The sequence below is a fragment of the Clupea harengus genome, chromosome 12 (genome assembly GCF_900700415.2).
Source record: "Clupea harengus chromosome 12, Ch_v2.0.2, whole genome shotgun sequence".
NCBI lineage: Eukaryota > Metazoa > Chordata > Actinopteri > Clupeiformes > Clupeidae > Clupea > Clupea harengus.
This window is the reverse complement of record NC_045163.1, coordinates 13,336,962-13,363,277: the sequence shown is the minus strand read 5'-3', so window position 1 is coordinate 13,363,277 and position 26,316 is coordinate 13,336,962. Positions and strand designations below refer to the sequence as shown.

The window sequence follows — 26,316 nt, the reverse complement described above, 5'->3', positions numbered from 1 at the left end:
CATTTTCTGAATTTCTTTCATGATGTGAAAAAAAATGTATGGCTAAAACATTTCGGCACACCAACACAAACAACACATGAAGAATAGGGCTTGGGTTTTATAAACTGGAATAATTTATTCCATAACATTTAATTAGAAAGCATTTTAGAAGAGTTCTAATGACAATGCTTTGAGAAAAAGAGAGATCTAAGGAATACAAAGACATCTTAGAGTGAAAAGCAGCACATTACGACTGGGAAGCCTCGTGCTTCGAATAAGAGATTTTAGGGTGCCATTTCTTCTGTATACGAAATGGTAGCGCAAATAATTAGCATCCAAAATTCACTTTTAAAACTTTTTTTTAACACTTTTTAACTCTTTGAAAACCCTGCAGATTGTTCTGTGCCATTGAAAGTACTGAGAGGACTGCAGCTGTGGCCAGGAGCAATCCACATGTGCCAAGCCTCCTGCTTGACCACCAAATACATGAGTCCACAGCTCAATCCAAGGGCATTCTGGCCAACATGTTAAGGGTTAAGTTGCAGTCCATTTCGTCCACACCGACCAACTGCACAATAAAGGGGGAGCCACAGCAACGGCCCCAGTGAGGTCACAGTGGACGTATCTGGCCCACAGTATCTCACAGGTACACAAGTCCCAACACAAAAAAGACTTCAGAATTAGCGAACACAGACGTTTCTGTAGTCCAGAGTATGGGAGCGAAAGAAGGGGGTGATGAGGGAGGTGTGTGTGAGATAGTCAGTGAGAAAGGGAGAGAGAAGGGGGGTGAAAACATCAAATGTGATTGCTGACCAGCAAGAGACGACTGTACAGGGCAGGAATGTTCTTTACATTCAGAAAAAAGGTGAAACTCGTGTTATGGAACTCAAAAGTGGCATTTCCACTGAGGCCATTCCATCTTCATTTGTTTGAGATTCAATAATCTGGTCTGTAAACATTTTAAAAAGGCCAATGTTACAGTAAGATGAACAATTGTACACTGCTGCTTCTTGGGTCCTCACAAAGGAGCAAAAACAGTGACAAACTGGGTTGGGAATGTACGGTGGAAATTTGAGTATCTTGGCTCACTGCATACATGCACAATGCACTGCTTTGATAAAACCATACAAGGAAGTGTGAACAGAAAGCTTAGACTGTGCCTGTAAGCTTCCACACATCAGGTCGGGTTTCACCCTATTCAATATATCAACATTTAAAAAAAAAAAAAAAAAACTCTTTCAGTGAAATACTAGTACCATGGGTTGACTGGACGGTCTCACTTTCTAATGTTCATAAAAACTAGCTTAATTTCTTAGAACACACCCCCTACCCTTCGATGTCTCACCCCACGTGATTCAACAACACAGAAACTAGCACAGTTCAACATCACTTCTCCAGAAGCAAATCAGAAAAAACACAAATTTGGCTAAGGCCTCAAATAGTGAGACTAGGGGAGGCAAGGGAAACACTCCCACCCCCCCCGCCATTTCCTTCGTTTTGTCATTGGTCATGTAGGATCTCAAAACATGTACCACAAGCCCTTTAGAGTGTTACAATTTCCACTAATATTTTAAGATAGTCTTAATGCAAACACCATACAGTAACTATACCAGCAAAAACAACTTTTGAAAAAAAAGCCCTTTTACAAGGAATATTTTTCGTTTTATATATTTTTTTTTAAATAATTCAACTTGCTCAAATGTGACAAATCAAATTGAACACGAAACAGTCAGCATGGCAATCGGCTTGCTCCACTGTGGCAGGCTTCAGGGGTTCCACAACCTCAGATCAGCTTAGCAAACAAGGGTGTGGAGGAACACACGGGTGGGCTGTTATCGCCCATTTTCATTGGCTTAGAGGCAAACACTCATCACAAATCATTTTACCAAAAAAGAGCGAGAGAAGATAAATGAGAAAATGAGAAGCACCATTTCCTTCCACTATTAATGTTGATTGTATACTGAGTGAAATCATGACTCAAAACAAGAGAAACAAAACCTAAAGACAACAAATCCCTCCCATCTGGTTTGTAATACTACGCTGACAAAAGCATGACCATCTGGCATAAGGGCCGGACATTTATTTGGCAAAAGTCAGAATGGTTCAAAGTATTGTGTTAAAACAGAAGCACTGCACTGGGTGTGGCAGACTGTGGGGAAACTATGGGAGTTCTGCCTCTAAGGCTTCAAGCCAACCTAGTGGTAAGCATAACTCACATGGGGACATACTGAAAGGCATACACCTCTGGTTTAAGGGTGGGGTTATGTGATAAAGAAGCCAGAAGTCTTATACTGCTGTGAAGACATTTTGTTGAGATGCAGTTGAAGTTTAGGGTCTTGTGGGCATGGCACATCTTTGACCCTTCGGCAGGTGAGTTGTGGACATTCTAGTGAAAGAATGTGTTCATCAACAACGTTAAGTTCTAAATGGAGCCAGATATTCTTTGCAACGTTCATTCTAGAACATTCTAAACACATTAGTGTGACAGTACCTGCTGAAGGGCTGGGTGTGGGCGTGCCCGCGGGGTGGGTTTGGTTGGGTTAGGTGCTTTATGCATTTGGCAATATATAAGACAAGCATATTTAAAAACAATAAAAAGCAAAAACAAAATTGTGGCACATAGTTAAATTCAACTCAATACCATAACAATACCGCAGTCAACCATACGATATACACTCACTCCCATGGCAAACATTTAAAAAAAAAGCGAGAGAGACAATCCAGTGGTTGCGGTGCTAAGACCTGCCTCCTGCATGCAACTGATCATTCTCATCTGCTTTAGGTCTGGGACAGAATGCCATAATAATTGCAGTAATTAACTACACAGACAGGTTAAAAACAAACAAAAAGTCTATTTGTCCCCCAGGAGAATGCTCGTACGTTTGGGACCAGAAAAAAAGCACAAGCCAATTTGCATTTTGTTTTGAACATGTACATTCTTCAAATTTCAGCCAGAGAGTAAAAAAATGTTTTGAGGGAGGAGAAATCACTATGGAATAAACCACAGGTTCCTCAGAGAAGAAAACCCAAATCTGAAGGATGGGAATCATGGCAAACCGCCTCAGAAGCATCTCTCTCCAAACGTTTTGTACAGTAAACGTTCACTGACAACTGATTCTGATTTAAAATGGAATAATAATAATAATAATAACAATAATAATAATTAGAATAATTCAACAATATTCAAGATGAACCCTGTGAACAAGCTCCAAGGTGCAAATAAATAAGGGCGCAGTAGTGACAAGTTTCGTAATTATTGATATCTCAGTCCCTATTCAAGAGAAAGCTTGTTTTTCAAATTGGCAACACCCACGATGCAACAAAGCGCAAGATAAGTGGGACATCTTCACGTTGCACGTGCCGACGCCAGCAGGGGGTGGTCTGGTCTAGCTATGGCCAACGAGGGTAGGGCGGGGTTGGGTGGGGGTGTGCAGCCATCCAACAAACTCATACAGCGACCAGCTGCTTATGTTCTTTCCTTGGATACAGACTAACAGACTTTGCGTGTTTGTCTTCTCAGGGATGGGGGGGGGGTGTCTAGACGAGGTTATACTCTTTGAGGTTGAGCTGCAGGATGGTGTCTTTGACGGCGGCGAAGACGAAGCGGATGTTCTCGGTGTCAGTGGCGCAGGTGAAGTGTGAGTAGATGATCTTGTCGCTGTCAGGGTTCAGGTCCACAAACATCTTCAAGATGAACTCTCTCCCTGCCTGGGCATCCCGCTGAGGCCCTGGCAAGCAACCAGTTGAGACTGATTATTACAATTGATTTGAATGAGAAACACACACATCTATATGAATTACATGCGAATATGAATTGCAATTGATTCAATAAGAAAAGAACAACTGGATGACTTCCAGTTGGTTGATTTCTATCTCATTTTATGAAAGATGTGTAGATATGCCTTAATAATTAACTATAAGCTTAGAACTTGGCAATATAGTTTTCAAATAAGATACACATGTTTATTTACGTCTATGCATTTAGCTGATGCTATAAGTATAGTGAGCTACAGGTGAGGACAAAATACAGACCATCATATTCTGGGAAGTAATCCACCAGATGAGAGTACATTATCTTCTCCTCCAACAGATCTTTCTTATTCAGAAACAGTATGACTGAGGAGTTCTGGAACCAGGGATACGTTATTATCGTCCTAAACAACGCTTTGCTCTCCTCCATGCGGTTCTGTCAGGAACAACAAAACAAAGTGTGACATTATAGTATTTCACGTGTGTAAAGTAAACACTCATATAAGGTTAAGTCTAACATGACAAATGCTGTTAGAGGTACTGCTGTGTGACACATGAGGACGCTTAATGGTGTCTGTGGCTTCTGTAGAGCTGGCCTGGTAATACCAGCCTTTCAAAACAGTGGAGCAAAAATGATCACAAGTCGCCCTCTACTGGTCAGAGGTGGTTTTGCAGACTGACATGATGCCAGAGATTCTCATACAATACATAAAACCACAGCACTACTTAAACAGCAGCCAGGTCTGTTCTGCTCACTCATCAATTTATGCATGCAAATTATGGCCATTCTCTTCCAGTCTATATGTGCATTAGTATAACTAAAAGTATGCATGCATAAATTGCTCTTCATATTAAATACATTTGAGTTTGAGTATACACTGCACTGGAACAGCCTTAAAAAAAAAACCTAGAGATGGTTTGAAATTGAATACCAACAGGAACATCAATAACTATAGCTGTAGAATAACATATGATGACTAACATACAGGAACACCTGTCGATCCTGCGAGCAACACCCATGGGCAGCACTCCCAAGACACCCATGTTTGCAGCTACCGCAGACCCAGAGAGAAAGACAGAGAGAGAGAGAAAGACGGTCTCAAAGCTTCCCCCTGCTGGCTGTTAACAGGTAGTGCCCTCACCTCGTTGTCGGATTCGACCAGGACTTGGTCATATTCACTCAGCGCCACCAAAAACATTATGGAGGTGACGTTCTCGAAGCAGTGGATCCACTTCCGTCTCTCCGACCGCTGGCCACCCACGTCCACCATCCTGCAAGGAAGCAAAGAACGAGCAGGTCAAAGATCACTCTTGAGTAGTGGTTTATGGCTTTTCACTACAGTAAAGGGATTTAGAAACCGCAACAGGCCTGGCAGATAAAACAGCTTTTCACTCAGAGAAAAACATGTGTGACTACACAAAAGCAGAAATAAAAACAGGGAAAGACAGAATCCCTCCATGACGGAGAGAGGAGGAACAGACATTTTGCCCCACATTACAGGAAGAGATTTTACCCCACGCTATAGCAGAGACTTGGTGAAGGGTTACCTAAAGATGACACTCTGAAGGTCAAATGGATACTCGATGATGCCTGTGGTGGGTACTCGGACTCTGAGGACATCTTGTTGGGTGGGCACGAAATACGGGTCAGAAATGCGATCCACAGCATTCAGGTAACTGAGGAGAGAGGGGGGGACAGAGAGAGAGAGAGAGAGACAGAGAGAGAGAAAGAGAAAGAGAGATGACAACAATGAAACCCTGAATGTCCATTACACTTACAAATGTGTTCCAATGTTATGTCCAAATTAGTAACATTAATCTTAACAAGATTAAAACATGTACATATCGATATGTGTAAATAAGATAAAAACAGTTCAGATGTTGTACTTAAAGTATCCTAGCTTTACAAAGACTTAATTCATTTTGGGTTTGCTAAGACACGGATCCTCATAAAGATTACTGTCTTTCCCCCTAATTATATCATTTTGACAGTATGCAGACAAAGCAAAAAAAAAAAAGGGGGTAAAAGTGAAGCTGGACATTTACAGCCCACTGAAAAGAAAAATTCAGACCAGCATAAATACATAACGTTCATTTCCCTTTTTTTCTTGAGATGAAATCTCATCCTCTACAACTGGCCAGTTTACATGTTGCTTCACAGGTAATTCATCCATTTGAGTTCAACCCCAAGACAAGAACTGGAATTTAATAAAGCAGTTTTTGCTGCCAAATTCCATTAGTACTCAAAGGCACTGGCCAGCTAAATTACTTAATTAAATCAGAGCGCAGGAAGAAGACGACGAGAAGCACTCACTATTTGGTCGAGTCGGAGAGCTGGTACTCCCTCCTTCGGTCGTAGCACTCTTGGATTCCTGGGTCATTCCATAGACTCCTAACGGCATCCACATAAGGGTTTACAAACGATGAGACCTTCTCTACATCCACTTCACGTACAACATTAGCGTTGCCCTACACAAGAATGAACAGTGAGGGGGAGAAAAGTGAACTCCACAGTAAACACACTGGAGATCATGAAACTAGTAGAGATTAACAGGAAAAACTACAGCCATTTTAATTGAAAACACTATGTACTTTCTCACAGTCAGTGAATTAAAACATACACCTATATATACACCTAATGAAAACGTTTTCCGAGCTGACAGCAATCACCTAGCTGACAGCAATCACCTAGTCTTCCTAGGCTACACAAGCAGCCATCTGGCCCAATTATGTTAGTTTTCTGATTCTGAGGAAACCAGGTTTCAGTTTCAGTTCTCAAAAGTCCACACACACTACTGCCGAGTGCTGACCCACTAACGCAGAACTTCAGAAAAGAGTTTTGAGACCCATCGTAACACTTAAGTCAGTCAGACACAAAAAAAGAACGATGAGAAATAGGCTTGCCTTCGGCCTCTATCTGGAAATGGAAAAAAGGTGGCAGCACATTTCTGTAAGGCAGTGAATTTGTATAATTAATTTCATAGCTTGGGGGGATAATCTCGTTAGGACGTGCGCCGTGATTAACCAAAGTGATTCTGTCCCTCTCGAGGCCGCCCGTCCCCCCTCACCACCACCACCACCACTACTCTCTCGTGGCATTTGTCTCATGAGTTGGCCTACTTCATGGCAAGGGTGAAGTCCCTAGGAGTTTTACGATAATATGGATGTAAGTTGGGGACACAGCTGTACACATTGCACAATGTGCCATAGACTGCACCTCTCCTATCAATAATATGTAATAACTTTATTTGAATTGCGTTTTTCTCTGGCAGGGGCCCAAGCCATGCTGCAGACTCTTGAAGTGAAATATAATATAATATAGTCTATGTAGTAAATATAGTCTATGTAGTAAATATAGTCTATGTGGTAAAATGAGAAACTAAAGTCAAATCATTGAGGATCGGCATAAAAAAAACTGTAAGAATTAAGAAAATATAAAATGACTCAAATTAAAGTCAATATCAAATAAATACTTAATAAGACAAGCCAAAGTCCAGTAAATAAAACAAAGTCCAATAAACAAAAACAAATATTTCAAACAAAACATACATAGAAGGTAAAGGCGAAGGTAAAACCTCAATTGTCAAAGCACTCCCCCCCCCCCCCCCCCCAAACCACAAACCACAGACGATCTCCTTATGCTTCTAAGCACTCTCTCAACCTCTGGTTACTCTCACGAGAGCGTGTATGTGCGGTTCCGAACAACATGCACTTTTAGCTGGGAAGCGTATTGTACCTTGTTGTGCTCATACTTGTAGGGGATCAGCAGGGTTTCCATGGCCCGAATCATGGACTGCACCGATGTGAAGATGTTCTGATACACCAGCTTGGTGAAGCCTTTCTTGTCCTCCTCGGTGTAACCCGACCCGTGGATGATCCTCATTTGCTTGATAAAGGTGCTCTTCCCACTCTCACCAGTCCCTGAAAGCAGAGTGCAAGGGTCAATGTCAGTTTAGGAAATGCACAAACTGGAGGTCATAAGTGGTGAGACCTACTCGACACAAACCTCCTAAAACAACAACAGCATACTAGGTGGGCAATAATAAAAAAGAACCTTCACTAGTATTAGACTTCTAATTAAACACTTAAGTACCAACCTTCAGGTATGTTATTTATGATTACCACAGCACTTACGTTGTGCTGATTAGCTGTAAACTGATGGCATTTATGAGAAGAGTCGATAGTTTCTTAGAATTTCAATTGAAGTGCCATTGGCTAAAATGCCCGCATGTCAATAATTACAGTAGCCCCGCTCCCCTAGTTTACTGCACCATATAGCTACTGATCAGGCCTTTGTGAATATCCATGTGGTTTGCCGTGGGTTACAGCCAGTCACATAACAGAACAGGGTTTTTTGGCAAAAAAAAAAGAGTTGGTATAGGTTTAGTAGCCCAGCGTGTGAGCGTGCTACGCCCATTACTTAAGGATATAGCTTGCTTTAGGGAAACGGCAAGCATCTTACTCTGATAGATGTGAATTAGTAAACAAGCTCCTTTCAAAAAACATCCGACCCTTTCCCGTGCCAACAACATATCACTATGTCAGTGATTAACGTTGTCTTAGTGTGCGTGTGTGTGGCTACATCTGGAGCCCCCAGACCAGCAAAGGTTTGTTAACACCCACACGTTTACAAATAGCTGAGTGAATGGTCATGTAATTCCATGTTAAAAGATACAAAGATTCTCGTTACATTCGTGTACATATCGGAAACATGCTGGTTAAACCACAACAGTCATATCCATTATTACATTTATCTCGCTGGCCCTTCAACCACCTTATTTACATGCACAAAAAAGTTTTGCATAAATGACGACAATCACTGCAAACAAGTCTTACAAGAGGAAAGCCTGTAAATATGGGGTGTTTGACTGTTTCTTACCGAGCAGCAGTAGCTTTAGCTCTCGACGGGCGTCTTTCTTGTCCCGGCGGAGCTGCCTCTCGATTTCGTCGTTGATCCGCCTGGCTTCTTTTGCCTCCTCGGTGAGGCAACACGCCATTATGGAGTCCAGAGTCATGATTCTCCGAAAGAAAAAGCTATGGGTGACTATTTTGCTTGTTTAGGACTTTTATAAAAAATCCGTTGAGGAAAAACAAAACAATGCATGGGTGTAGCTATTGCCACGCAGTAAGATGATGTGTTTTTCAGCCTGTAGAAAATAGATGTATAAATTCGATTCATGAAATTGTCCACGGAAATCACACTAAACCTACAATTATTTTAGTCTGGCTCATCCCGACCGTTTTAGGTTCTTCTGCCCGGAGTTTCACACAACCATAGAGTGTAATCCAAGTCGGACTGATGTGCTTTTAATTCTTACTTGAGCAACAGATCCTTTTGGAATACTGTCTCCATAGTCATCCGTTCTTATTAGCTATGGTCTTTCAATCTTGTCAGGTCTTTTTTTCCCCCACCAAATCGATTATTTTCTCAAATGAAAAGGGGCGACGATCCTTGATCTTATTTGCGTTTGGAAATACGTAAAGATAGAGATAATCGCACGAAATAATCTGTTATATTCAAGTCTTTCTCCCCAATAGCTCGACTCCGGGCGTGGTAAAGCGGAATATGGCGGACTTTCACTCCTATTCCCTTCGAACCACTAGACTGGAATACAGTTATCTACTGGAAAATCCAATGAAAAAATACTAAAGCTTGAGAAACAAAACAGTTTTAGCATACAGTTTGACCGCATACCTGAAAAATATGCTGTGGCATTTTTGCACCCGGTTAATTCTTGTTGAAGTACCTTCGATTCCCACTTTCGGCTATTCCATATGTAATTTCATTAAAGGCACCATCCACTCCCAGCCATGTGACGTTTTGAACTGAGGAGGGGTGTGTGTGTGTGGCTGGGAGGACGCTCCGTAAGGAAACAGTTTGACCCAATGTGTGGGAAATACGACACACCAACAACTTCCCAGTCAGAGTAGCGATGCGACGCAACGGCACGTCCGATATTTTTGTTCGGTAAAATAAATTTGACAACGTAGGCAATGTCCTGTGTGGCTTGTATATTTTATGTTGTGCAGGATTCCACCCCCCACTCGCCCGACATATGCGTTAGGCCTACTAAATTGGGTAATTGGGCTGCCTAAATGTTGCTCCGTTGCTCCTGGGCTTTGCAACAGTATCTTTTGGGGAAATGAATGTTTCGTTGTTGTTTTGAATAGTATTTAATCTGGTTTAAATTGCATGGGCTACAGGATACCCTATGAGTAATCTACAGTTTCCATGCCTTAAATAAGACACTTACATCTCATGCACTGACATTTTGTACGAATGGAGGGGCAGGCTACTGCAGCAATGTTGTCCTCGGAATGTCTTCCCAACATCTCGTTTAGGCATGCACCGGATTGACCCTGGGACGTTCCCTTAGCTCATTTCTTCGGGGAGTGGAGGAGGAAGAAACTTCCTTTTTGCCCGAACCACTGTTAGTCAGACCTGCTTCAGAACTGTTCGATGTTTGAGAAAACACTGAAGATAATAAACGCAATACGCCTACTTAACACCAGATTACATATCTATGGTCAAATTAGAACAACTCCCTGCTGAATGACATTGGCCCAGAGGGAAAGGGAGGACATCTCTCCGGCCATAGGGTAATGTGCCATAAATCTCTTGGCAATAAACATCAACGTGACTAGTAACTTTCCACTTAATGTCAAACTACAACAACACTTTGGACTTCAACGCATTAGAAGTAGGGGGCCATTCACGGTACTTCAGCACACGCGCAGAACTTCAGTGAAAACACATCCATACATTGCACAGGTGTTCACATAATATGTACTTTATCTTCGATTGTATGACTGAAGGAGGGTTTTTGTGACCACCTACTGAGACGTATGCAAGCAACACCCACTCCTGTGACAATGCTGCCATCTGTTGTCTTTAATGAAGGCTGCAAACAACCCTACTCAATCAAGGAACACGTACATCCGGGAGAGCAGTTTCAGGAAGCATTGTGAAATAACGATGACAGCAGTAGAGCTACACAAACACTACTAATAAATAAGTCGGTTGCGCTAATCAGTATACCAGATAATTACATGGGATACCAAATTATTCCATCTGCATACCCAAAAACTGATATCGAATTGTAGGATATATATATATATATATATAGTTTAAATTAACAGAAACCCATACATGCCAATTAATGTTGTGCTAATTAACTCAAATGGCAACTGTAGAAATGCGTCTAGATCTACAATGAATACATATATTATATATAAATGATAAGTCAAGTTATTCTGTACATATTGACACTTTGAGAGCCCAGGAACATAAACAGCAAAACAAAATCTGTAAATGGCACAGTAATATTGGGAAACATTGAAAGTATGATAAAGAAGTTGTATAATTATTTGTCTAAAAGCAGTCATTTTTGTTAAATGAACAGAAACCACCTAGTGTACATTTAAATGATTGTAGGTTGATGCCTACAGCACACCATACAAATTCTACCATAAAATGCATGACCAGTGGCATGTCTATGGGTTCCTATCCATACTTGGGTTCCTATCCATACTTGGGTTCCTATCCATACTTGGGTCCCCCAAATACCCCTACATCCCTCCCACCAGCACCCATAAAGAACACTGAAAGATCACACCTCAATCCTGTCCTCAATATGAAAGCAAGACTCCTTTTAGAACGTGGAGTAAAAACATTTCAGCATACCTGGTAAAACACTGTTCTGACGGAGAATGCACAAGGGTTTTCTTAATAAACCAAACACAGGCAACCATGTTGCATCAGGGTACACAACCTAGTATAAAAACACAGAAGACACACTCCAAATATTAGTAAAAGGTGGCACAGACTTTATTACTCAATACTTGCAGCACATTCTACAGAGAAACCAAAGGGGCAGAGATAGCGATTAAGAGACGGAGACAGACACATGAGTACTGAAGAGGACGAGGAGGGGGGGGGACATGCTACGCAGCTACATAGAAAAGCCTAATCTTTTTTTGCCCCCCAATCTTGACTGGAGTCAGGAAAGATCCCCATCTAAAATGTTAAAAACGCTTACGAACAAGACGTAGAAAAACACAAGCGTCGTCAAGGCTAGAGGGATCCCAACATTGATGTGAAGTAGAAATGGTCAGTCTGTCCCTCCCCTAAACTCTTTTCCCCAGAGTGGCTTTACAGCGTAGAGAATCAGGTGGGGTTTTTGTTTTGTTTTTTGTTTTTAGAAAACGATACAGAGGACAGAAAAATACACCCCATTCCACCCTCAAGCTCCCTCTTCAGCCAATTAATTATAGATGAAAATTTCTCAAAATAAAAACTGTACTGATATTTAAACTCTTACCAAACAATCCATGTATATTTACATTTTTTTTTAAAACTTATCTTCTATTCCTTCAACTGAAAAACCAAAAGAAAGATAAAATGGCAAAAAAAAAAAAATCTTTTTCATTTATTTTTTTTAAATAAAAATGTTACAAAACAAGATTACATTCTGCATGGTTGCAACAAACACTGCATGCAGCTCTGGTAAGGCCAAAACAAACTTGGACAAACATGTGAGCTCCCTCCACATTACAAGCAGAAAGACAAAGAGAAATCAAAAGAAAGAGAAACTAATACCAGAAAGAAAAAAAAAAAACCACCTCATTCTGCTGCCTTTTAAAAGATATCCAGACATTTTACATGTAGCAGTATCTCTTTTCTCTCTCTTTTTTTGTTGTTTTTTTTTTTTTTTACTTTTTAGCTTCTTTTCTTTAATAAAAACGATAGGATGACTGAATGAATAAATGAAGTCAGGGGGAGCACGTCTACCCAGAGAAGCAGAGAGGAATGTCGGCTTTGAAAAGAAGCGGGTCTGAAACAGGAAGGGGGGGTTGGGATTGGGGGGGCTCATGGCAGTTTGGCTTGGGGTTTCTGTAGTCGTCTAGAAGAAGCGGCCAGAGTACTGCTTCACGCTGCAAACAGGAAATGAAGGAACCAGAGTGAGAGCCAGAAGGAGGAAGGAGACGCGAGCCAGCCGCAGGACTGGTGACGTCTCCCAGAGACAAAAAAAACGAATTCTGACAAAAAAAAAAAGACCGATACGAATACACTGCTTGTTGGGGAAGGAGGAGTGTGAGTATGTGTAGGGGGTTAGGTTGCATGTGTGTGCAAGAGATGTAGTTTCAGACAGACATGCAAGTTATCTGTTCTAGGTATGTGCATGTGTATGCGAGAGACAGTGGACCCTACTTCATGCACAAAGACTGCGTCAAGATGCTAGGACTGACGATGGTGACGAAGTGCACTTTGGATGTTTGGTGGTAGTCATGAGGAATACTGGATTAAGACCATTCAGCAAGGGTGGTTCCTCAATCGTACAAACTTAACAAAAGTTACATGTAAACATATGCCAGACTAAGTTTGATATATGTGTTATTGTGAGTATAGTATAGTTTAATAACTATATATTATGTGTGGGTTAAATGCACAAGCCAAGCACTGCTGACAACAGTATCAGATGTGACACAGGATACTGCAGCTTTTGAAATTAATGGTCAGTCTTTCATTCAAAAACTGTATTTTCTCAATAATTTCTCAAACGAATCGTGGTAATCACAGAATCATAACTTTGGTAAATACCACGCATAGTATACATTCATTATGATGTAACAATAAAGTAATATTTGCGGGGTATGAAACGACCAAACAGCACCTTCGTCAGACTGAAACAGGGCCCACAGTCTGTGTGTGTGTGTGTGTGTGTGTGTGTGTGTGGTGTTGTACACCAAGCCTTGAAGAGTGAAAAACCGAGCATGGAGCAGATCAAAATGGTCATGGTCAGGCAGAAGGTTAGAACACATGCTTGTCAATTAGGCCTGTGAAGGTCACTCCGCTCAGCCCAATTAGGACTGGGTGTCACATTAGCAGGTTAGGTTGCCTCGTCGCGAAGAACCCAGGAGGAGGAAAGGGAGGAAGAGGAGGGGGGTAGGGAGTAGTGATGTGCAGTCACACATGTTAAGCCTGGGCAACATGTCTGAACTGTGGTAAAGATTGTGTGTAAGTGCGAGTGGGTTAGGGGGGTGGGAGAGGAAACAGGCATGTGAAATGCTGAGAGCGTATGAGGAGCCAGACGAGGCCAAGCCTGTGCTGTAGGGTAGACTGCGATTTGTTGTCAATTCATCTAACTAACAACAACAAAATCACAAGTCTTCCACACAGAAGCAAGCCAGCTTTTTTTTTTTTAATCCATCCATTCCCCAAATCCCAAGGAGAAGAGAAAAAAAGAAAGAAAGAAAAAGGCATCCCACAGTCGATTTATTTATATTTTTTCTTCCCCTCTCTCCCGCCAAGCTTCCCCTCAAATGGCAGTAATTTCAACGTACAGCAATTTCACACAAGATGGTATGTTAGGGATTAGAGTTTAGTCAGAAGGGGCAAGGAAAGGAGACAGAAAATGGGCAGGTAGGGTCATACATCTCGAGAAGGTAGGGCATTCCAAAAAGCACACAAATACAAGCATGACATTTCCAATATACAAAACACTTGTTTTTTTTTTATTACTTTAATGTAAAATAGAGATAATTGTTACAAAAATGTTCTTTGTTGTGTAATCAAAACAATCAACCCCTAAGACTTCAAACTACATTGAGTTGTACGGAGTTGTGTGAAAGATTAGGGAAAGAAAGACAGACAGACAGGAATGTAGAGGGAGAAAAAAAAAAGGATAAGACAGATCAAAACAAAGGCCAAGACAGAAAGAGGAAAAGAAAGAGAAAGTAAAAAACAGAATAAGAGAAAGGTGTGTGTGTGTATGCAAGTGTGTAAGATTAGGAGAGAATGGGCTGAGTTTTTGTGTGTGCACCCTCACCTGTTCTGCAGTAGGTACTGTGCGTTCTGAATCTGATCCTGTGTGCCCGTGATTGTGATGATGCGGTCCTCAGAACCCTCAAGAGGCTCGTCAATCTTGATGGACGCTCCCGACTCATGGCGGATCTGTTTGATCCTCTGACCACCCTTACCAATGATGGAGCCAGCCAGCTACAGAAAGACAGACAGATAGATAGATTTTACAGGAGGAAAGTTTTTGAGAGATTTGTTTCAACTCTAAATGGATCATTTGTAAGAAAGAGAGTCTGTGGGACAAGTAGGGGTGTACACAAAAGTCATGGTTCGGTATGAATCACAGTTTTGGGGTCACGGTTCCGTATGTTTTTCGGTACAGCAGGGAAAACAAAACAAAACGCTGGGGCTCAAAGGGACTCAAATACTGGCGTATTGTCAATACGAAAAAATAACACAGATGTCAGTAATGCTCCATCCTAAGACTCAGACCTGTTCATTCCTGAACTGCAGCTTGCGCACGTTTATATAAGGCAGTCACAGCGGACTGATTCAAATATATATATACACACACGTGAAGCCATATTGTAGTGGAGCTCAAGCACTTTGACCATACGTTTTAATTCTGTATTTTCATCCAAGTTCGGTCACATATCCACAGCGATAAATACTGTGTAGCATTAGTTATTACTTTGGCACAACATCTGACAGGTGACCGGTTACCTGAACGCTGTGGGGAGAAGAACTAGCCTTCCAGTCTGTTTTTTTTTCTCACTAATTGACACATTCAGGTGATGCCACCGTACATTAAATGTTTGACATGTATCCACAGACATATCTGACAAGAATTGAACAAGAGTTGTCCATCGAGCTTCACTAATCCAGTCAACAGGGCTAAGATGACTAGCAAGCTACAGCTGATAGATAACAACTGGTGCACTGACTCATGCTCTAGACTTTGTTTCACATGTGCGAATAGTAACATTAGACGTAGACTGTTTTGACAGTAATTGTTTGGGTCACAGGGCATACCGATCCGAGGAAGTTGCATACTGATCCGAATGTCCAGCACATAACAGTTTGGGACGATTATACACGTAACATTACACCCAAAGCAACAAGTGAGGTTAGGTTTTTTTGTTTAAGCAGGTAGTTTTATATGTTTGAGCCTGCATGTAAGTGTCTGACTGAATGTGTGTAATTTATCAAATTTTTTCCTGGAAAGGTCTGTGTTTGGTGCAAAAGTGTGGTACACAGTTGGTAGGATTGTGGGGGCTGTGTGTGAATGAGATTGAGAGAGAGAGAATGCACTTCTGTGTGGTTGTGTGGGTTTTATGGTTGTACGAGTGAAGCACAAGAGTGGATCCACGTGTTTGAGTGGATGTATGTCGATGCGTGTGGGTGTGCCATCGTGAGAATCCCACTCACATCTTTGGGGATGGTGACTTGTGTTGTGATGACTGGTCCCCCAATGTCACTGTATGATCCCCGGCCACCTAAGACACATTACATTCACTCCAATGAAATCGAAACGGTCTTCATTGCATTAAGACAACAGCGATATTGCCTTTAGGCGTGGTTGGAAAAATATATTCCATGTAATCTCACCTGACTGGAAGGGCTCCCAAGAGGAATTATTGTCTTTAAATTAAAAGAGTGGAGAAAGAGAAATGTAAGTTGGGGGGAGAGGAGCGGGAACATTCATGAAGGTTTAAAAAGCAGTTAGGCCTTCGGAAAGGCAGGAAGGAGTTGCACTAATAACAGGAAGCGCTTGTGTCTGATATGAAGGCAACCTTGGACATACAAAGCTGGGTCGAGTCAAACAGAAATGGCAGGCATGACTACTTACCATAGCCTCCACTCTATAGAGGAAATAAAGAGAGAAAGGGAGGGAGAGAGAGAGAGGTCAGATTGGTAAAAGTACTTTATGAAAAAACAAGTTATGCTTCTCTCAATAAGCAACCAATTAAATTTGGAAGCCTCATTTGTATGAAAAGGAAGTGGAAGCCCTAAATGGCACACGTTAACAAGCCTTCTGGATCTATCCAAGCACTCGCTCTGCGTTTGCCTGGAGATTTCGCTGGCGAGTGCTGTGGCTTTCACCTACGTATTTAACTGCTCCTTGGTAACCTAGGCAACAAGTAATTCAAAATCTGTTGCCTAGCAACAGGAGGGCCAAGCCAGTGCACACAGGATGAGTGCTCCACATATGCATCCATAACACTGCCATTTCATCCACACAGAACAGGCAGTTCCTTTCCCTCTCTCTCTCTGCAAATACTAGCTCTTACATTGCAGAGGTGTATTTGCAGAATTAAATGCAAGGTTGACTACCCATCTTTTTTTTGTGCCGAATAGTATTTGCTGAAGGAACAGTTGTGGGGATTTTAAATTTGCTCACCATGCTGTCATAGCGATCTCCTGGCCGTCCTCTTCTGTCGCTGCATGCAGAAATGAAAAAAAGATAGGTCAGAAATAAAATAGCACCAAACGGAACATTATAAACCTGATTTTATTTTATTCTACAAAGGCAACATTTACTATTATAAATGGACTAATCCCACAATATCATAATTGACCATGAACAAATATTGCAACAAAAAGCTAGATACATTTTTAATAATGAATTATTCACACACACACACACACACACACACACACACACACACACTCCCTGTGGTGTACTATCTGAAGGACTCAGGCTTCCTGTATATTTCAGCACAAAGCCCTTTCGCAGGCAAGGGAGGTCAAACTGTACCACCAGATCAAAATGTATCATTAAACTGTAATGCAATTTTGATTTGTTTTGTCAGTTTAAAACTTTTGTAAGTACAATGTAAAAACTTCTTGTAAAATAAAACCCTTTTACCAACTGAGATTTCTCAGGCTGGCCTTACTCCTGTGGTGGCCTGTAAGTGTGGAAAGAGCCAAAATGGCTCTTAATAACCCGCTCCACCTCAGCAGCAGGCCTGTTAAACTCGTTTAACCTGAGCAAGACCCATGTCTGGTTCTCGTCACGACAGATAGGTTTCAAAATGGCCGCTCAACAGGCAATAGGGTTTATTACTGAGGGCCAATCTATAAATGTAATGAGCACATGTATAAATTACAAATGACACAGGACATCCAGTTCTCACGGTGCACATTTCATCTGCATTGAGGGGTTCTGCTTGAGCTTTAATGAGGACAGAAGGAGTCACTACAAAGTTAATGTACTCACTTTGGTCGGTCATCCATATTGCCGTGATAGCTCTGGTGTGAAAACCTGTCACCTCTGAAAACAACAAGGAAAAATCTTTTAGGGCACACGAGCACACAGACTTCCTATTAGCAGTAAGGACTACATGAACAGGTAAATGTGAATCACGCCTTCAAAGGAAGTCAAGTTTAAGGTCAGTCAGAACATGCCAGGAAGCGATGCAGTTGCTGAAAACTGAATGAATTGGCCCCTGATGCTAGGACCTGTGTGTGTGTGTGTGTGTGCGCATGCGGAGAGAAGTTTTTACCCTCCTCTAGGTGGCGGCGGTGGGGGAAGGGGCAGGTTACGGGCCCTGCTGCCCCCGCGTCCCCCCCTGCCGGGTGGAGGTGGTGGTGGACCGCGGCGGGGGCTCATGTCATCGTAGTCCCTCCTGGATGGAGGCATGGGACGACCCCCACGGCCGCCTGGTGGCATCCGCTCAAAGCCCCCCCGCCCACGCATGGGGAATCCCCCCATGGGCCTGCGGCCGCGCTCCTCAAACATCATGGTAAAGCCGCCGTAGTCGTAGGTCTCGTCGTAGAAGTTGGGGTCGTAGGGCTGGGCACGGCCCTTAATCGGAGCCTAAACGAGGAGATAGGGGAGGGTTAACACAAGGGAATCAAAATCAGGGGTGCAAACTAATCAGGGATGAAAAAGGTGACAACGATGCGAACCCACTAGGAGGGTCCGGGGCATGCTCCCCGGGGAATATATAATCTGGTGCACTTTGACAACAAAATTATGAGGCTAGATCAATGAAAAACTTTGTGCTGTTGTAAACAATTTTGTGCTCTGGTAACAGTTTCATCATAAACATTCCTGTGTTGAATGTTGCACGGGCACAGGCCAACCCAACCACCCAATACCCTCCCGACCACCCACTCCAGTCCACTTCACCAAAGCACATTACGTCACAGATCTCCATCAGGTATTAAGCCAAAAAAAGGGCCAACTATAGGAACCGAAAATCAATATAGGCTGCATCAGGCATGGCCTAGCTTCTACATGTTCTTGAAAAAGTGTGACAGTGGGAACACATATTCTTTTCCCTTTACATTACTCTTTGAGTCTAGCTTGTCAGGACAAGGCCCATTTGCACCTAACTCCTAGTTGAGCCACAGTCATGGCATCCTCCTCCTAAAATTCTCTCATTCTGAAACCAAACTGAAGTAGGAGAGTGGTAAGTTTGTTCAATTGCAGTGAAGCACCCGGCAGTAGAAAACGGGTCAGTGCTTCAGATTACATACACATAGGGACGTGCAGTCAGGGGAGGCAGAGCCTCATGAAAAGTAAAAAAACAAATAATGATAAAATAAATATTAATATGTATCTATGATCTTTGCTTTAAATTAAATTTTTGTATGATTCCGATCATTTTTATAATCAAGATCGCTGAATTTGACCATGTCCTGCTCAAACAGAGAGGCGACTCGCGAGGTGAGGCAGCGACGAGCTGCGCCTCATCTCAGATTGTGCAATCCCTTACACACTGGGTTGAGCGCATGACTTTTGCTTTCTCATTGTTTGTCAATATTTGTAGACACTTTTATTATATGTCGTTTGTATCCATATAATAGGTAATGTAATGTATTTCACGTAAGTGAAGAAGCTATTTAGTCTTGCTAATCTGTCATAAAACCACAGTGAAAAAGCACATAGGGGAGGCAAACCTAACCTCTGCCTCAATGAAGGGGGCGTGCGATAGCCTGGAAAATGGACTTCCAATCCAGTGAAGTGATAGATAAATACATAATGGGAGACCAATGCCAGAGCTAAAAGGTTTGCTTCAAACGACAAGACAGAAGATAACTTTAGCAGCTAAACTCCGGACCAAACTCGGCTGACGGCCATGTCTTAAGTAAATGTACATTTTTCGGCGTTTTCACGCTTAGATTTTTCAAAAGTTAGAGAAAAAGACACTGTACTATCCGATAACACCGTTATTGTAACCAGCAAAAATGGTTGATGTGATTTGCGAGGCGTCTGTCAGCCAACTGTCTGACATTAGCACGTTAGCCTACGTTAGATGGTACGCTGCAAGAACGTTATACTAACGTCACACGTTACCGTAAATGCCATCTTAAAAAGGCCGCTCGAAACCAACGCTTTCACCCGAAAGACATGTCTTGTTATACACCTGTCTATTACGGCATCGAGGCAGCTACCTTCCATTTCGAACAGACCCGAATTAAAAAGCGTGTCTGTCATGGTGAAAAAAAATATTCATAACAGCTTGCGTTCGCAGATTACTTGGACCCCCCCCCCTACATTTTTTTTTATTGCAGGTCTACACGAATCACACAAATGACCTATTTTGGATCAAAAACGGCGAATTTCGCCGAAAGGTGACGAGTTTGCACCCCTGCAAAATGGTAGATCTATACAGTTTTTTACTTTTGTATCTAAAGTAAGAAAACCACTGGTTGAAGCGTTTAGCCTAACAAACGTACATGAGAACAGGTCAACACAAATCTAATAAAAATGGATAATTTACTTAATTAGGGATGCCTGTTCTCACCTCAGAGGTCAGCTCCAGGATGACTTTGATGCACTCTACCACACGCTCCGGTTTCCCTCCCACCAGAACCACGCGGTCGGTGGAATGAGGGCAACATTCCTGGAAGAGCTTGATTGTGGTCTGGGTGTTCTAGAAGTAAACAGAACAGGAGTATAAGAACCCAATCACCCTGTCAGTGACACCACACCACATACAGGGAGTCTTCTAAGAATCTAGGGAGGGTGTGGTTGACAGAATGGTCACTGAATACCAACACTGATCGAAAAAGCCCCCCACCCCTCTCTCCCTCTTAGGGGCTCTTACCTCCCTAAGCTCCTTAATTTTGGCACCTTTGACCCCGATGATGCCTCCAGCCAGACTCTGGTGGATTAGCAGGCGAAGCTCACAGTCAAAGTCAATGCCATTGTAATGCTGGTACTGGGAAAGAACAAACCCTGTTCAGTGCAATGATATCACAGAACAAAGGCCACAGGTTGTGGAAGTGATGACTGGTGGGCTCATTTTTTCCATATAAGCTCGCAGACTGGCTTCCCCATCAATGAACTGCGACAATTTTCTGCCAAATGATTCAAAAGAACTCTTGTTTACATATGTGTACGAGTCATATTTCATAGCCCGCGTCCTGACTGTTGAAGGTGCATGCAGGTTTTACGAGTACTTAGGACTGCACTTACCTCCTCCAAAGTAGGGATGATCTTCAGGAGAATTTCACCGATGGTTTCGATATCTGCACTTACACTCAGGATGCTGAAGATGTTAAGCCAAAGGGGTAATCAAGCATAATGGCGGACAACAGCAAGAACAGGGGGAAGGAAAGCGGACAACATTTTTAGAACAAACATTCTGGGGTAGCATGAGCAAAGAACAACAAAAGAAAGTAGATTCAAGAAAGAAAGGAACAGAAAAAAAAAATCAATCAAAGCCAGGACTGTTGAACACATGTTTCAAATTTCCCCAACACTCGACTGAATTAATGAGCAACTTACATGCACTCGCTGATCGCAAACATTCAACAAAGAAGAAGAGACAAAAGACCTGGAGGAATGGGCAACTTTCTTGGAAGGGCTCAGATTAGGGTGGGCACAAAATGGCCGCAAAGTAATGCGTGAGAATCAGAGAGGAGTACAGACACAGAGAGAGAAAATGGTTGCTTAGGTTTTTTTTTTTTTTTTTTTGAAACCCACCACCAGCAAAACAAAAATCTGGAGGGAGGAATTTGATTCTAAACCTAAACGTGTCAACATAAATATGTATATATATTTAAATATAGTAGCTATGTGCAAGATTCGCCATCGCAAAACCGTGCCATTGGCACACCTTCTCAGTGACAAAAGAGGAATTGGAGGGGAAGGGGGTGGGGGAAGAGGGGGTGGGGAGGGGGTAGAACTACAAGCAAAACCAAACAAAACCAAAGGAAGCAAGGGGGCGGCGGATGCGTGTGGTGGCCAGTAGGTGGCGAACAGGAGCGAGGGAGGGGGGGGGGGGCAGATGAGAAGTTTGGCAGCTTTACAGTCTGAACTGATGGGAGGGGAGTAAGGGGCCAGAGACAGACAGTTAGAGAGAGATAGAAAGAGAGAGAGAAAGAAAGAGAACCAAAAACGGGTAGGGGGGGGACAAAGAGATGCAGCACCAGGAGGGAAAAAAACAAAAAAACAACAGTAATGGAAGTGACAGAGTGAATTTTCTGGAAGGCACAGCACTCGCTCAAATCATGGACAGCAATGTTGAGAACAGTGAGGTGGGGGTTTGGGGGAGGCAGGGGTAAGGGGGAGGGGGGGGGGAGCAAGGTGGGCCACAAGGACAGAGCGAGAAAGTTCTCTTTTCTTTTGGATTTCCATAATTCACGTCTTAAAAATGAAAGAGAATTAGCAATCTCTCATTCTAATGTAGGGGAACAACATTCTGAAAATTACAGAAAAATATTTTCCAAATCTTGAAGCTGTGCTCCTTCCACTTGAAATAAACTAAAGAGAATGGAATCACGTCCTATGTGTGGGACAACTCTATAAACAGGTTCATATATGTATGTGTGTGTGTGTGTGTGTGTGTGTGTGTGTATATAACACTGGAGTGACAAAGAAAAAGTTCCATATTATAATGAAATACTGAATGGGGGAGGGGATGGGGGGTGGGGTCAGACAGATACAAATTAAATAAATAAATGGAACAATACACGTTTCTTAAAAGAGGGGTGGGGGTGGGGTGGGGTGGGGGGTATACTTCATGTGTAAAAATGTTAAAATGAAACAGAAGGCAGGTTATCAAAAGACATGTGTTCTCTGTTCTAATCAGGCAGTGAGGCAACAACTTGGTGGGACATACCGCTCTGGGCCACTGCTGTCAGGGACTGATACACTGGCATTGTACTGCATGGGCCGTGGAGGTTGGCATTGGGCAGGGGCATTCAATCACAAGTTGGCAAGTAAGGTGCCCGTTTATGGCAGAAGGGGCACGTTTATGGGCGGGGCCAACCGGGGTGTCAGATGGGCGGGCGTTCAGGGGCGGAGGTTGGGCCAACGTCAAGGTGGGCAACGCAGGAGGGGCATGTCGATCCAGAACATGGGCAACGGAGGAAGGTGGCCAAAAATAAAAAAGTAAAAGGAGAGGGAAAAGGGGGAGAAGGAATACATTTTTAATTGAATACAGGCTATACTCATCACTCTACTGTCCTTAAAAGAAAAATATAAAACAAAAAAAAAAAAAGTTTAAAAAAATGTAAAAGATGAAGAGACTGGCAAGTGAGTGCACAAGAACACGGCGAGTGATCTCATCCAGCTCAAAGCAAAGGTAACATTTCAATTGGGCTACTGGGCTACAGAAGTACTTGTGTCTCTTTATTCACCCACAGAAACTATTGGTCAGCTCAAGAGTCGAGACAACGGTCGAAAAGGTTTGTTTGTTTGCTTGCTTGCTTTTGGGTTTGGTTTTTGTTGTCAACCAGGGCAACAGCTGGTGCAAGAAGAGCTTCTTCAGAACAACTGGAGGCTCGGGGTGGATTACCCTCTACACCCCTTTCCAAAAGATGCCGTCACATGGACACCTGCGTCTCCCAACCCACCCTCCCCCAAATCTGGACCCACTGTGTCTGTCTGCATGAGCCAACCTATAGGTGCAGAGTTTCGGCAGAAGAGCCTACATGACTCTGGATCAAACTATCAGGCAACAGTTCGACGGGCATGCAGCAAGTTTCTTTCATCTTTCTCCGGAGACAACAAAGTGCAACTGACTGGCTATTTATCTAAGGCACTTAATAAAAAAATAAATCAATTGAAAAAAAGAGTGTCTTTTGATGGGTGTCAGGTTTGGACATTTAGTTTTTAAAAACAGCAGTCAATGGGAGGTTTTATTAGCATGAGGCACAGTCATATTCATTACGGTTAAGCAGTTGGACATACAAGAAGACGCAGAGGCTTGTCAAGTACCAAAAAGGCTAGTGACAGGTCTAGCCCACTACAGGAGAGCTACTGTTAAAGCTCGCAATGAGAACTCCTTCCTACCACCCAATCAGACGACAAAAAAACAACAATTCTGTTGCTCCCAGCTGGGAATACTCACGTCTGTACGCAAGGCTTTGATGTTCTTGCCACCTTTGCCGATCACAGCTCCTGCATTCTGATGGGAGGCAGGAAAACATGTTGATGAAGACCAAAATATTTTTTTTTATAAAAACCGATTATAATAATATATATTTTTTTCTGCAGTAATATTACATTCTATATTGTGTAGAATTATAATATTATACTCTGTATTAATTACATTCTACTTTATAGATGACAGCACAGCCCAGAAGTGATGATGGCTGAGGGGTCCAAGTGTGGTTAAGTGACCATAAACCCAAAACGCTTTAATACAGTGCAGTTGCACTTTTGTTCAATTTGTTGTCCTAGTGAGATGAGGCTGGCAGCAAGGTCATCGTCTGGTGAAAGCTGTGAATACTCACCTTGCTTTGCAGCAGCACACGAAGCTCCACCATTTCATCCGTGTTGCGGGACCGCTTGAAGGCCTGTTCCTCATCCATGTCTTCAGCTGGGCGTTTACCTAGAGGTAAAGCAGTGGCATCCTTTAGCATTATATACACACAAACACACATGCAAATCTATTTCTCAAACTATAATCCCTCTACACTGAGCTGTCAACAACAGCAAGTAGCTGCTGTTCCCAACAGTTTCCTATTCTCTTAACACTGAAAAAAAAAAAAGGAATATACCAACAATATACCATATACCAACATTTTAGTTCCAGCACAATGGAAGGAACTTATCGATTATACAGAACCATTTCACAAGAATAACAGACAGCTAACGCAAACAGCAGCTGACCTACAACTGATCAGTCCCCAATCTTATCCAAATACCTGCCAGATCCATTATAGCGTCCGCTGCGCTTTACGATATTCGCCCGCTTATGAATATGAGCAAAAGTTTGGACAAACATGGACTGCTACATTACTCTGTGTACGTGCCCTTACCGTTAGTATCAGTGTTGCTGAACGTAGTCTCTCCCTCCTGCTGCTCAATTTCTGACTCCATTGTTTTCTACCAACGGTGAAATGCGAACGGGCTCCTCACTCCGGGAATCTGCTCCAGGGAGCATCCAAATAATAATCACAAACAGCACCCCCGCTTCAGCCGGTATCTATGAAAGCTGTTCGTATAAATTTAGCTCTGTGACACAAATCTAAACCAACACGTTCCTTAACGATTTCCGTACATCGTCAATGATTTGTGAGAAGACCTCCGTACAAAATCCATTTTAAGGAAAACTATCAATCCTCGCGGGAACTTGTTTTACATGCAGGCTGACGATCAGGCAACTGTAAGACTGTCGCCGACGGTAGACAAGCTAGATAATTGTATGGAATATAGCTTGTGCTGAGTTTAATTACTCACAGAACACGTATAACCAAGCATTGGTTCAAACCCAGCATTACATTTATAACCAGATAACGTTACTCCATGAACACAGAATCCTTGTTCTTACAAGCAGCATAGCAGGCAGAGCCACATACGCTACGTTGTCTTTAGACACAAGAAATCAATTGCAGCGCTTTCTGAAAACCGAGCACGGTTTTATGTAGACAGCCAAGTTAACTTGCAGAATGCTTTCATCTAATGCTACACTCGGTAAGATTAACACGCTCAGTATATCTGATCCGTGGAGCATAGGTGACTGAGAAACGCTCATTTAACGTTAGCCATGTCCGAATTTAACGTTAACTCTGATGCTCAGTAACGTTGTCTACAATAGCGCAAAGTCCGAAATTTGAAATCTCACCTAGTCCTTTACTAAACCTAAAAGAGTGTTGCCAACGGATTAACAATACTGAGTGATATGACGTCCCCACAGATAGCCTAACTGGCGACTGTTGTAATTACATAATTAACGATACACATTGATAATGTCGGCCCCCAACATACCAGTAGCTAGCTGACTAGCATGCTTGCTCACTGGTTTTCCGGTTATTCTGTAAAACGTTGCCTTGCGAAGAGGCCAGGCGAAGTTCGCTAGCAAGCTAGAATCTTCATGTCAAGGCGAGGAATAAACTACATTCCTCGTGTTTTTCGTTTGTAAAATCTATTTAACGTTACTTGGCACCGTGTCATTACTTAGGTTTAACCTTAGCTACATGCACGTTGATACTTAGTTGGCTAGCAACCTTGTAAATGATCAAACCTCTTTACTCACCTTGCTAGTGAGGTAGCTGGTTAGCTGGTTAGCTTGAAAACTAGCTAACTAGCTACCTAGCTTCGACTGCTACCTAGAGTTAGCTTATTACCATTAGACACCTTTAACAGCGACAGCGTCGCCTTCATTTTTTTTTTGTTTAATAGTATATTTACATTGCTGGAAGTCGGCTTGTACGCGCAACACATTCCCGACTAATCCTCTCTATGTTTTTTTTATCATAGAGATTACTTAAAATAACGCCAAAATCTGTAACAAACCTGAAAACGCCCCCGTCCGCCACTCCAAATATGTCGTAAAGATGTGCGCATTCACTCTTGAGTCTGAAGCTCATTTGACTATCAA

At 42.5% G+C, this 26,316-nt stretch overlaps 2 protein-coding genes across 8 annotated transcripts; both read right to left on the bottom strand.

Annotated features, from left to right (window-relative positions):
* Positions 1–90: 90 nt before the first annotated feature.
* Positions 91–11,433, bottom strand: gnaq (guanine nucleotide binding protein (G protein), q polypeptide). 2 transcript variants are annotated; one of them, XM_031577658.2, is made up of 8 exons: positions 9,425–11,433; positions 8,609–8,748; positions 7,466–7,650; positions 6,044–6,198; positions 5,278–5,406; positions 4,872–5,001; positions 4,012–4,165; positions 91–3,707 (listed from the first exon to the last, which is right to left on the bottom strand). In XM_031577658.2, exons 2-8 carry the CDS (start codon positions 8,742–8,744, stop codon positions 3,517–3,519), a joined length of 1,080 nt encoding a protein of 359 aa, XP_031433518.1. In that variant the 5' UTR covers positions 8,745–8,748; positions 9,425–11,433; the 3' UTR covers positions 91–3,516. The 2 variants fall into 2 exon arrangements, with proteins under 2 accessions (XP_031433518.1, XP_031433519.1); XM_031577659.2 differs by having other exon boundaries at positions 9,477–11,433.
* Positions 11,434–11,533: 100 nt separating this feature from the next.
* On the bottom strand, positions 11,534–26,316 carry hnrpkl (heterogeneous nuclear ribonucleoprotein K, like). 6 transcript variants are annotated; one of them, XM_012816397.3, is made up of 16 exons: positions 26,232–26,316; positions 24,755–24,863; positions 24,227–24,324; positions 23,842–23,898; positions 22,609–22,652; positions 20,961–21,033; positions 20,590–20,703; positions 20,287–20,415; positions 18,037–18,350; positions 17,751–17,804; positions 16,932–16,971; positions 16,380–16,392; positions 16,139–16,171; positions 15,959–16,026; positions 14,559–14,728; positions 11,534–12,663 (listed from the first exon to the last, which is right to left on the bottom strand). In XM_012816397.3, the coding sequence occupies exons 2-16, from the start codon at positions 24,813–24,815 to the stop codon at positions 12,633–12,635; spliced, it is 1,299 nt and encodes a 432-aa protein (XP_012671851.1). In that variant the 5' UTR covers positions 24,816–24,863; positions 26,232–26,316; the 3' UTR covers positions 11,534–12,632. The 6 variants fall into 6 exon arrangements, with proteins under 6 accessions (XP_012671851.1, XP_031433516.1, XP_012671858.1 ...); XM_031577656.2 differs by having other exon boundaries at positions 20,590–20,697; XM_012816404.3 differs by lacking the exon at positions 26,232–26,316 and adding an exon at positions 25,972–26,175.

Coding starts and splice junctions, on each gene's coding strand:
- gnaq (XM_031577658.2), bottom strand. CDS start 8,744: ATGACTCTGGACTCCATAATGGCGTGTTGCCTCACCGAGGAGGCAAAA. Junction 6,199..7,465: donor ACAAGTATGAGCACAACAAG/GTACAATACGCT, acceptor ATTCTTGTGTAG/GGCAACGCTAATGTTGTACG. Junction 4,166..4,871: donor TGGTCGAATCCGACAACGAG/GTGAGGGCACTA, acceptor TGTTCCTGACAG/AACCGCATGGAGGAGAGCAA.
- hnrpkl (XM_012816397.3), bottom strand. CDS start 24,815: ATGGAGTCAGAAATTGAGCAGCAGGAGGGAGAGACTACGTTCAGCAAC. Junction 17,805..18,036: donor CCGCCGCCACCTAGAGGAGG/GTAAAAACTTCT, acceptor TGTTGTTTTCAG/AGGTGACAGGTTTTCACACC. Junction 14,729..15,958: donor AAGTCACCATCCCCAAAGAT/GTGAGTGGGATT, acceptor GTCTTTCTGTAG/CTGGCTGGCTCCATCATTGG.